Genomic DNA, 11,314 nt, shown 5'->3' on the forward strand with positions numbered 1-11,314 from the left:
TTATCAGAGTATTATCGAGAAATTTGAGATACCCTTTTACAAGAATAAATAGATAAATAGTTTTCACCATCTTGATAAAAAGTTTTATTTTAGAAGGAATGTTCGTGGATTTCAGTGAATTTATTTATTTGAGAAAAATATTTAAATTTTTGAAGAATATTTTCTTAGAACTGTCGGAATAACGATCGTGGATAATTAGAGGACCTAACGCAATTGCTATTTGGATACCATTTTTGGAGTCTCCTTTGATATTAATATCGTGCATTTTTGTAAACACTTTTGGAGAAACCTTTGGTCATCGTCCACTGTTTCCTTTCACTTTTATTTAAGTCTTTACTACCACATAATATATCTGTTCCAAGCCTCTTATCTTCTCACCACAGTGCAGATTTTTCTGTTACGCTCTCGCACCGAAAAGCTTTCCGTTCAGTGCTCAACAATTGTCTTTATCATCTACTCTTTAAGTATAAAAGTTTTCGCCTCAGTGCACCGGCCATTTAGTTGAAAAATAAAAACGCTAGTGTCAGCACTCACTATTCGATTCGATTCGAGAGTGGTCGTAGATTGTTGCCGGTTCGGTGGTGTGTTTTAGCGAGTGTGTTGTAAAACAAAAACAATTGCCGGAATAGAAACCTCGAGTATTACCTCCACATAGTCATAAACATTCTTTAATTCTTATCAAAATGACTTCAATCGTTCCATCGACCCCTAATCCCGACATTGTCAAAGAACGTCGTAATGCAACCTGCAACAGTGAGGAGCTGGCCCAGTGGTTCCATGGTGGTGCAGAGAAATTGAAGAATAAACGTGAAATTGGTAATTTTTGGAAAATTAATATTAATGATATCGATATCGGGTGATCGATAATGGGGTGGTGTGATAGTTTTCAAATAATCTTAAATAATTATGATAATATTTGCACATTCGGTCGGGTGTTGACACATGCCATGCCAAGCATTGAGTGGGGCTCTGTTTGGGTACGAAGTTATGTTTACAGTCTAAAGGTCGCTTTGAGTGCGTTCTCTGTTATTGTTTTTCTATTTGAATTTGAGAGATAAAATTCGTATATTTTACGAGATAGCTGAGATGAGATGGCATTACAATAATCGGCAATTCTCCTAAAGTTTGAGAAAACTTTCAAATGGGTGGTAGTTGTTTATAATAAAGAGCTAAGTCTTCCGCAATGCGAAGAGAATGGACAAAAGTTGTACAGTGGTGAAGAAATACTTTTTAAGACAAATTAAAAACTGTCAGTCGGTTATGCCGACAGATGTATACCCTCATCCAAAGTTCGTTTTCTTTGAGCCTTTTTATACTCTCCACCATAGTATGGTTAAGTTTGTCATTCCGTTTGTAACACCTCGAAATATACATTTTAGACCCCACAAAGTACATATATTCTTGATCAGCATAAAATTCTATGTCGATTTGGCGATGTCCATGCGTCTGTGGAAATCACTCTAGCTTCCGAAGCAATTGAAGTAGATTGATAATTTTTTGATAATAATTTTACTCAAATGTATGCAGGACTTTTGGTATTGAAAATAGGACATGTAGGTCCCCGTTTTGGTATAGCCCCCATATAACGGTACCTCCCGATATTCGTTATTTTGATGATTTTAGCGACATTATTCACCGGAATTGTTTCAGATTTGGTATTTAAAGTTTGTAATGGATACTACAGCCTATGAGAGAAAATTGTCTTGCAGGTCCACGTCTTCGTATAGCCCCCATATAACGGTACCTCCCGATATTCGGTATTTTTATGATTTTAGCGACATTGTTCACCGATTTTTTTTTTAAGTTTCGCATTTTAATATTGTAATGGCTTATGACAAAGGTTATCAATGTAGGTCCATGTCGTCGTATAGACCCTAACAGCTAAATTCGGTATTTTTAAGATTTTTTTTAACGGATTTTATTGTTTTTGAGAATTGACAAATTCGTTTCAAATGGTGGAGGGTAGTCAAAATTCGGCCCGGCAGAACTTACAGCTTTTTTACTTGTTTTCACAAAATCTTGAACTCTATGTGGGGGAGGTAACAGAAGGTGTGGATCGATATATCCCGTCTTCACAACAGACCCTGTGTTAGTATAAATAATGGGTTGTGTGAAATATGAAGATGTGTCAAGCGTGAATGGAATCGGATGTTTTTTTTTTAGCATCATGGATATTGAAAATGCTGGCACGTTTTAGCGGTATCAAATGATATGTACCCCCACTAGCCATATGGCTAGGAGAATAAAAATAAATTATAAGATCTTCTGGGATAATAAGATACTCATTTAAGAAGGCCTCTTAAAAATCTCCAATCTTTAGAAGAATTTCTGAAGAGCTCTAACCTGTGTCTTCTAGATTTAACTCTACGGAGCTTTTTTTTGAAAAAAAAATTCTGAACTAATCCAAAGGTCAAGAAGTCTATATAAACGAGCTAGCTCTCCTGTCCAAAAATACACCCTAACCTCCAGTTCGTCTAAAAGGATGCTCTGGCTCGTCTAGACAAACTCCCTGGCTTCCAGCTCCACGAATCCATGGAATCCATGTCTATTAAGACTCTATGCAGCTCTATCTCTTCCTTAAAAGGACTTTATATACTACCCGACCTCCAGCTCGCCCAAAATAACTTCCTGGCCTTCAACTCGTCTAAAAGGACTTTCTTTCTATAAATACTTCCTAGCCCTAAGCTATTCTAAATATATTCATTGACCTCCAGCTTTTCTAGAAAAACCCCTTGGCCTCCAGGTTGTCCCTAAAAATTGCCTGGTCTTCAGCCCGTCTGAAAAAGGCAGTCTGATCCTTTAGCCTGTCCATAAAATCCCTCTGGTCCGTCTAAAAAGACATCCTGATTCTTCAGTTCGTCCATAAAAGCTACCTGACATCCATCTAGTCTACAAAGTCTCCCCGGCTTCCAAATCGTCTAAAAAGTCTTCTTTGCTACCAGCTTGCGCGGAAATCTCCCAAGTCCAAAATAGATTTTAAAGACTCTTTGACATACAGCTACCCTATCAGCGTCTATAAAGACTGTCTGGTCTACAGCTTGTCTATTAAGAGAATCCTGGCCGTCTATATGAAGTCTTCCTGACCCACATCAAGCTAGCCTATTTAAATACTTCCAGCTAGTATATATGAAGATTTTATGTCCGGGCTTCAGAGCTCGTTTAAAAAAATAATAAGCTTCAGGTCGTCTAAAATATATTTTTTCTGGTTTCCAGCCCGTTTAAATCTCCTTTCGGGTATATGGCTCATCAATAAAACGTCCATAACGCGAGTCCACTCAGCCTTCCTATAAACAATATCTGAACCTCAAGTTCGCCTACGGAGGCATGGGATGTCTCAACTAGTCTAGTAAGACTACCTGGCCTTCAGCCCGTTTACAAAGACTTATTGACCTCCAGCTCTCCTATTAAGCCCACAACGCTCTTCAGCTCTTCTATTGTTCTTTAACTCCTTTGTAAGACTCAATGGGTTTCCAGCTCGTCTTTAAAGACTAACTAGGCCTCCAGCATGTCTATAAAGGTTCTTGGATCTGCTGGGTTATCCAAAAAACTATGTTGCCGTTATTTCTGCCTCCTTGGCCACTCATGTCATTTGTAAACCTTATGAGGATATTCTTCGTTTGAAACTATCTGAATTTTGGTTCCTCACTGTGCCTCCAGCTCGTTTATAAACACTGTAAAGATTTCCTGGTGCTCTAAATCGTCTGTAAAGATTAGCAAGCCCTTTATGTTTTTCCACACCCTTCAGTTCATCTATAAAAACTACTCTGTATAGATCCCAGGGGCTTTAGCTCTTCCGTAAAGATTACTAATCCATTTAGTTTTACCTTGACTTTCATCTTATCTAGAAAGACTTCCCAAGTTCACTGTTCGTCCCAATGCTTCCTGAAACTCTATATCTTCCGTAAATACTCGTGGGGCCTCCACATGGGATTACATCAAGATTTCCCTCGGGATATCCAAAGCTTTCTTTCTGTCATCGATAAAACTTTTCCTTCGCTCACCCATAAAATATTTCCTTCTCTCCGCCTCCGCATGCCCTCATTTTGGTGTGATTATGAAAAAAACTGTTCCTACATTTGAACCGAATTGCATTGTAATTGCTAATAAATTTTAATTGTTGTTGTTGCAATTTTTAGATGTTTTGGACTAATGCCGACTGGCATTGATTTGAAACATGCGACTTCGTTGTTATCTGATAAAAATGTTAACAATATTTATTTTTTGTAGTTAAGTAGAGTTTTTTTGATAATGTGAAACACTCATTTACCCGAATGCCGGTGACTAGCTGACTGTGTATATGACACGTCATATATTCGGGTACATACACTTCGGATTGATAACAGTGGGCCTAAATACAAGGGTCAGTGTTTATCAGAAGATTATTGTAGGTGCATGACAATAAAAACGAAATCTATTAAATATATTTAATCAATGATTAAGCCTTTATATGTTATGTCAATATGTAGGTGTGTTCACATTGGGGTGTGTAGAAAGTAGGTAACACAGATAGGCGGGGTGTGAGGTGTGAAGGGAAGAAATCAAAAAATTACAAAAGTTTCTATCCGTGGGTCAAATAGTTTATATAGACAAGTTGGAGAACCAAAAAGTATTTTTAGGTAAGCTAGAGGATCAAGATCTTGGTCAGGAGCCTTTTTGTATGGCCTGGAGGATAAGGACATTTTAGGAAAAAGTTAGTCAGGGAGATTTATAGACGCAGAACAGTCCCTAGAGACGAGCTGGAGGGACCGGGAGTCTTTGTGGACGATCTAGATGGCCAGGAAGATTAATAGGTAAGCTAGAGGGTCAGAGGCTTGGTAGGCGATCTGGGTGTTCAGGAATCTTTATAAAGGGGCTGGAGGATAAGGGAACTTTTAGTAAAAACTAGATACTCAAAGAAATTTATAGACGCAGAGGAGTCCTTACAGATGAGCGAGAGGGACCAGGAGTCTTTATAGACGTTCTACATGGCTAGGGAGATTTATAGGTAAGCTAGAGGGTCAGAGTCTTGGTAGCCGATTTGGGTGGTAAGGAGTCTTTTTAAAGGGGCTGGAAGATAATGAACCTTTTAGAGAAAAAAAAGCGGATAGTCAGGCCAATTTATAGACGCAGAGGCGTCCTTGGAGAAGAGCGGGAGGGGCCAGAAGTCTTTATAGACGATCTAGTTGGCCAGGGAGATTTATAGGTAAGCCAGAGTCTTGGTAGCCGATCTGGGTGGTAAGGTGTCTTTTTATGGGGGTTAGGGATATTTATAGATGTAGAAGAGTTCTTAGAGACAAGCTGGAGGGCCTGGGGGTCTTTATAGACGATCTAGATGGCCAGGGAGATTTATAGATGTTCAGGTGTATTTTTAGAACAGCTGGGGAAGAGAGAATCCTTTTAGAGATGTTGGAGGGCAAGGGAGTCTTTTTAACAAGTTGAAGAACTAGGAAGTCTTTTTAGACGATCTAGATGATCAGGGAGATTTATAGATATTCAGGAGTCTTTTTAGAAAAGCTGTGGGGACAAGAAGTCCTCTAAGAGAAGCTGGAGTCTTTTTAAATAGTAGGAGGACTAGGAAGTCGTTTTAGACGATCCAGAAATCAAGGGTGATTTATAGACGCTCTAGAGTCTTTTTAGAACAGCTGTGGGGACAGAAAGTCCTCTAAGAGGAGATGGAGGGTAAGGGAGTATATTTAAATAGTAGGAGGACTAGGAAGTCGTTTTAGAGGATCCAGAACTCAAGGGTGATTTATAGACGCTCAGGAGTCTTTTTAGAACAACTGGGGGACAGGGAGTCTTTCTAGAGGAGCTGGAGGGCAACGGGGTCTCTTAAAAAAGTTGCAGCACTCGAAAGTCTTTTAAGACGATCCAGATCGCCAGGGAGGTTTATAGACACTCAGGTTTCTTTTTAGAACAACTTGGGGACAAAGAGTCCTTTTAGAGAAGTTGGAGGGCAAGGGAGTCTTCTTTAACAATTTGAAGAACTAGGAAGTCTTTTTAGACGATCTTGATGACCAGGGAGATTTATAGATATTCAGGAGTCTTTTTAGAAAAGCTGTAGGGACAGGAAGTCCTCTAAGAGGAGCTGGAGGGTAAGGGGGTCTATTTAAATAGTAGGAGGACTAGGAAGTCGTTTTAGCCGATCCAGAAATCAAGGGTGATTTATAGACGCTCAGCAGGGGACATTAGAGCAGCTGGGGGACATGGAGTATTTTTAGAGGAGCTGGACCTAGGTATTTTTATACAGACAATTCGTAGACAAAATTTAGAGAAAGACAGGGAGAATTTAGGGGAAGCAAGCAAATCTTTTTTACAAATTGGAGGACTAGAAAGACTTTAAAGGAGTTGGAAGGCCAGTGATTCTGACAATTCGTAGAATTTGGATTAAATCAGGGAGCTTCGCTACTTAAAACACTATTTGGGAGAGAAATGTCATTCTCAACTATTTCGTCCATTCTTTTTCAGAACACGAGCTTTTCAAGGGTCTTGAAAAAGGCTATGGCCTCAAACATGAATATCTCGATCATGAGGGTGTCTACAATCGGGCTGTGGAACAAGTTGTTATTGCTTCCAAAAAGCTCAAGAAATTACAACAGGAAAGGAATCCCGGAGGAAATGATATATGGCCGTAAGTATTTGATCCTATATACATTTTAATTTTCTGAAAGTTCCATAATAACCTCTAAAAAATTTCAGAAAGGGTCTCTATGATGTCTATAGCCATGGTCTGTTTCCAGCCAACAGTCCCGTCTCCACACACATTACCATGTTTGTGGATGTGATCAAGGGTCAGGGTACAGCAGAGCAGGTGGAGAAATGGGCCAAGGCAGCGGAGAATTGTAATATCATTGGTACATATGCCCAGACGGAGTTGGCTCATGGCACCAATGTTAGGGGTATTCAGACTCGGGCCGATTATGATCCAAAGACACAGGAGTTTGTATTGAACACGCCCTGTCTGCAGGCCTACAAATGGTGGCCTGGAGGATGTAAGTTGCATCTTAGTTTTTTTTCTCAAATTTTTATTTATTGAACATTTTTACCTCCTCCGCTAGTGGGTCACACTGCCAACCATGCCAATGTTGTGGCTCAGTTGTACATCAACGGTGAACACAAGGGCATACAAATGTTCATTGTCCAGGTGCGTGATCTGGAGACTCATATGCCCATGCCAGGTGTGGATATTGGTGAAATTGGCAAAAAAGTGGGTATGGCTGCTGTGAATCAAGGCTTTTTGGGCCTCAAGAATGTGCGCATTCCCCGCGAAAATATGCTCATGAAAAACGCCAAAGTCATGCCGGATGGTACTTTCATTGAGAGTCCTGTGTCGAAATTGTCCTACATGACAATGGTCTATACGAGGTGTCTAATTGTCAATTTGGATGCCACTTATCTATTGGAGGCTGCCACCATTGCCACACGCTATTCGGCTGTTAGACGACAAAGTCCAATTAATCCAAAGTAAGTTGTCATTATTGTAGAAGGAAAGAAGATATTTTTCAAATTCCTCCCGTTCGTAGTGAACCTGAACCCCAAATCATGGATCATGTAGCCCAGCAATTGAAATTGTTCCCTGAAATTGCCACCGGCATTGCCTATCACATATCTGCCGAACACATGTGGGAGTTGTACAATCAAACGGTCGACGAAATCAACAATGGCCAATACTCGCGACTTCCTGAAATGCATGCCCTCTCGTGTGCCCTTAAGGCCCTCTGCACCACAGATGCCTGTGCTGGCATTGAACGCCTGCGATTATCCTGCGGCGGTCACGGCTTTATGGCTGTTGCCAACATAGGTAATATCTATGGCAATGCCGTTGCCGCCTACACCTATGAAGGTGAAAACACAGTACTGCTCCTGCAAATTGCCCGTTTCCTGGTGAAATCCTGGTCCTATTTGGTGGAGGGTAAAAAAATGTTATCCAGTGTCGAGTATTTGAGGCAAGGCCTGAAAAAGGATACCTTCCCCAAATGGAACAACAGTTGGGAATGTATTGTTGAGGCCTTGAAATACACTGCAGCCCAGTAAGTTGGAGGCATTTGAAATGGGAAGAGTTCTGGCAATTTTAAAATGAAATCATATTTATTTTACAGCAAAACTCGCATAGCATTTGAAAGCTTCTCGGAACGAATGATGGCCGGTGAAACACAACCAGAGGCATTTAATAACAGCAGTATTGAATTGTTGCAGGCAGCAGAGGTAAGGGCAAATTTCAGAGTAAGATGCCAGGGAGTCTTTGTAGACTAATTCGAGGCCCTGGGAAACTACAAGGAAAGCTGGAGACTGGGTAGTTTCTATTTAAACGAGTTGGATCCAAAAGATGTTTTATAGACGACATGAAGGTCAGGGAGTATTTGCAGACGACCTTAAGGCCAGGGTATTTGTAGACGAGCAGAAGGGACAGATATTCTTTGTAGACGAGCTGGAGGCCAGAGGGAAATTGTAGACGAGTTATTTGTAGGCGAGTTAGAGGCCACATAAACGTTAAAAGAGTCGTTATAGGAGTATTGAAGGCCAGAGAGTCTCTGTAAATTTGTTGGAGAACAGGAAGCCGTTTTAGAAGACTAAGTGGCCAACGAGTCTCTTTAAACGAGCTTGAAATCAGCGAGTCTTATTAGACGAGCTAGGGATCAGGGAGTCTTGGTAAACGAGCTGGAGACCAGGAATACTTTTAGACAAGCCAGAATCCAAGGAGATATTTTAAATGAGCTGCAGGAAGTAGAGGCCAGGAAGTCTTTTAGACGAGGTAGAGGCCAGGCAGTCTTTTTGGACAAGCCCCAGACAGAAGACTCTTTTTAGACAAGCTGGAGTCCGGGGAGTCTTTTAAGATGAGGTCAAGGCCAAGGATTCTTTTTAGACGAATGTTAGACCAGCTGGAGTCCAGGTCGTCGTTTTGGGCGAAATGAATGTTAGGAAATTCCTAAAGACGAGATGAAGAACATGGACTCTCTATAAATTCGCTGGAGGTCAATACGTCGTTTTGTGCAATCTAGAAGCCAGACAGTATTTTCAGATGAGAGCTACAGACGGGCTCTGGATACCTTATATTGTCGAGATAAAGACAGGATATGGAGTTTTTAAATGCCATCCGAGGTGTTGTTAAATAGTTGGGCTGGAGGCCATCCAGGGAGTCGTTAAATATATTAACAGATTGACGACGGAGTCTTTAAATAGACGAGTTGAAGGTCGTCTAAGTAGTTTTAAAATAAAAGAGCTGGATTCGGGACCGTGTAGTCTTTAAATAGGCAAGCTGACGGTGGGTACGGGGAGTCTTAAATAGACCAGCTGGAGGTGGTTCCCGGTATTCTTTAAAGAGACAAACTAGGGGCCGTCCAGGGAGACCTTAAAGACACGAGTTGAATGCCGAAAGGGAAGTCTTTGTATAGACGAGCTGGAGGCCCGCCAGGGAGTCTTTCAATAGACGAGCTGGAGGCCCGCCAGGGAGTCTTTCAATAGACGAACTGGAGGCCCGCCAGTGAGTCTTTCAATAGACGAGCTGGAGGCCCGCCAGGGAGTCTTTCAATAGACGAGCTGGAGGCCCGCCAGGGAGTCTTTCAACAGACGAGCTGGAGGCCCGCCAGAGAGTCTTTCAATGGACGAGCTGGAGGCCCGCCAGGTGGTCTTTCAATAGGCGAGCTGGAGGCCCGCCAGGTGGTCTTTCAATAGGCAAGCTGGAGGCCCGCCAGGTGGTCTTTCAATAGGCGAGCTGGAGGCCCGCCAGGTGGTCTTTCAATAGACGAGCTGGGGGCCTACAAGGGAGTCTTTGTTTAGACGAGCTGGGGGCCTGCAAGGAACTCTTTGTATAGACGAACTAGAGGCCTGCCAGGGAGTCTTTTTGTGTAGATGAGCTGAAGGCCCGCCAGGGAGTCTTTCAATAGATGAGCTGGATGCCCGTCAGGCAGTCTTTCAATATAGGAGTTGGAGGTCCGCCAGGCAGTCCTTGTATAGACGAGCTGGAGGCATGCCAGGGAGTCTTTGTATAGACGAGCTGGGGGCATGCCAGGGAGTCTTTGAATAGACGTGCTGGAGGCCCGCTAGCGAGTCTTTGAATATACGAGCTGGAGGCAGTCCAAGGAGTGTTCTAATAGACGAGCTGAAGGCCATCCAGATAGTCTTCGAATAGACGAGCTGAATACCGTCCGAGGAGACGGAGAGGAGAAATTCACAAATTGATATTCGGAATTTTGAAATGTGGGCTTAACACCTTTGGACAACTCTCATGAAAAGTCCCCAACTCTATGGTTGTTAAGGCCTGGGCCCAAAATTGAAAAGTCCCAATCTCTCGCACTAAAAGTTATAAAAAACTAGGGCTAAATTGAAAGGTCTTGAGCCACAACTGAAAAGTATTGGTACTCAGTCTCAGATCTAATAAAAATTCATAAACATAATTCGAAAATCGTATTCATTCCATATTTCTGTTTTAACAGCTCCATGGTCGTCAATTCGTTGCCGAAACATTCTGGAAACAAATCACCGGTCCCAAGACAGCCAATCTGTCCAAACCCACGAAAGCCGCTTTGGACAATTTGGTTGAATTGTATTTGGTCCACACCGCCCTCAGACATATGAATGATATTCTACGTTTCATTTCGTTGACTGAAGCCGATGTGAAATCGTTACAAAATCGTTTGGAAGCTGTCCTCAAGAAATTGCGCCCCGAGGCTATTGCCATTACCGATGGTTTCGATTTCAGTGATGGTGTTCTGAATTCCGTACTGGGTGCCTATGATGGTAATGTGTATGAGCGTATCTTCGAAGCAGCCAAAATGAGTCCCATGAATCAGAAACCCGTTCAAGATTCCTTTGAGAAGCATTTGAAGCCGTTTATGAAATCGAAAATGTAAATGTGTATGTATATGTATTCCTGTGTATATATGTAGTTAATTGGTCTGTTTTTGGTACATATATTTATGTACGGATTAACTTTTTATATTTAAATAAAATAAATAGTTATAAAATAAGAGAGAACAAAAATTTCAGTAGTATTTTGATTGGAAGAATATGTTTGCATTTAAGGACTAACAATGCTCTGTGAGAATTAGAAATTTTCTGATATTCCTAGAGACCAAGAGCTGATTTTCTCACTTGAAATGATTTTTTTTTTCTTAATTTTTGGGTGCGATAGAGGCAGTATCAACATTTCTACAGGAATTCTGGGTATACATTTGACACTAGACTGAATACAATTGAATTCTTTAAAATACAGCGAGAAGTTAAATCAAAATTTCTAAATATTCCAAAAATTGAAGTTTGAATTGTAATAAGAAAACATACAGGGTGAGACAAAAAAAAACTGGAACAAAGTCAAACGCCACAATTTTTTCCTTTTTTT

The 11,314-nt window shown here is 41.2% G+C and overlaps 1 protein-coding gene across 1 annotated transcript; it reads left to right on the top strand.

Moving 5' to 3' along the window:
- The first annotated feature begins 491 nt into the window (after positions 1-491).
- LOC101895722 (probable peroxisomal acyl-coenzyme A oxidase 1) lies at positions 492-10,956 on the top strand. Its single transcript, XM_005182119.4, has 7 exons — positions 492-816; positions 6,445-6,607; positions 6,676-6,968; positions 7,035-7,440; positions 7,500-8,006; positions 8,076-8,181; positions 10,410-10,956. The coding sequence occupies exons 1-7, from the start codon at positions 684-686 to the stop codon at positions 10,824-10,826; spliced, it is 2,025 nt and encodes a 674-aa protein (XP_005182176.1). The 5' UTR covers positions 492-683; the 3' UTR covers positions 10,827-10,956.
- Positions 10,957-11,314: the final 358 nt, after the last annotated feature.

The sequence above is a fragment of the Musca domestica genome, unplaced genomic scaffold (assembly GCF_030504385.1).
Source record: "Musca domestica strain aabys unplaced genomic scaffold, Musca_domestica.polishedcontigs.V.1.1 35, whole genome shotgun sequence".
NCBI lineage: Eukaryota > Metazoa > Arthropoda > Insecta > Diptera > Muscidae > Musca > Musca domestica.

Coding starts and splice junctions, on each gene's coding strand:
- LOC101895722 (XM_005182119.4), top strand. CDS start 684: ATGACTTCAATCGTTCCATCGACCCCTAATCCCGACATTGTCAAAGAA. Junction 817..6,444: donor GAAGAATAAACGTGAAATTG/GTAATTTTTGGA, acceptor ATTCTTTTTCAG/AACACGAGCTTTTCAAGGGT. Junction 6,608..6,675: donor GGAGGAAATGATATATGGCC/GTAAGTATTTGA, acceptor AAAAAATTTCAG/AAAGGGTCTCTATGATGTCT.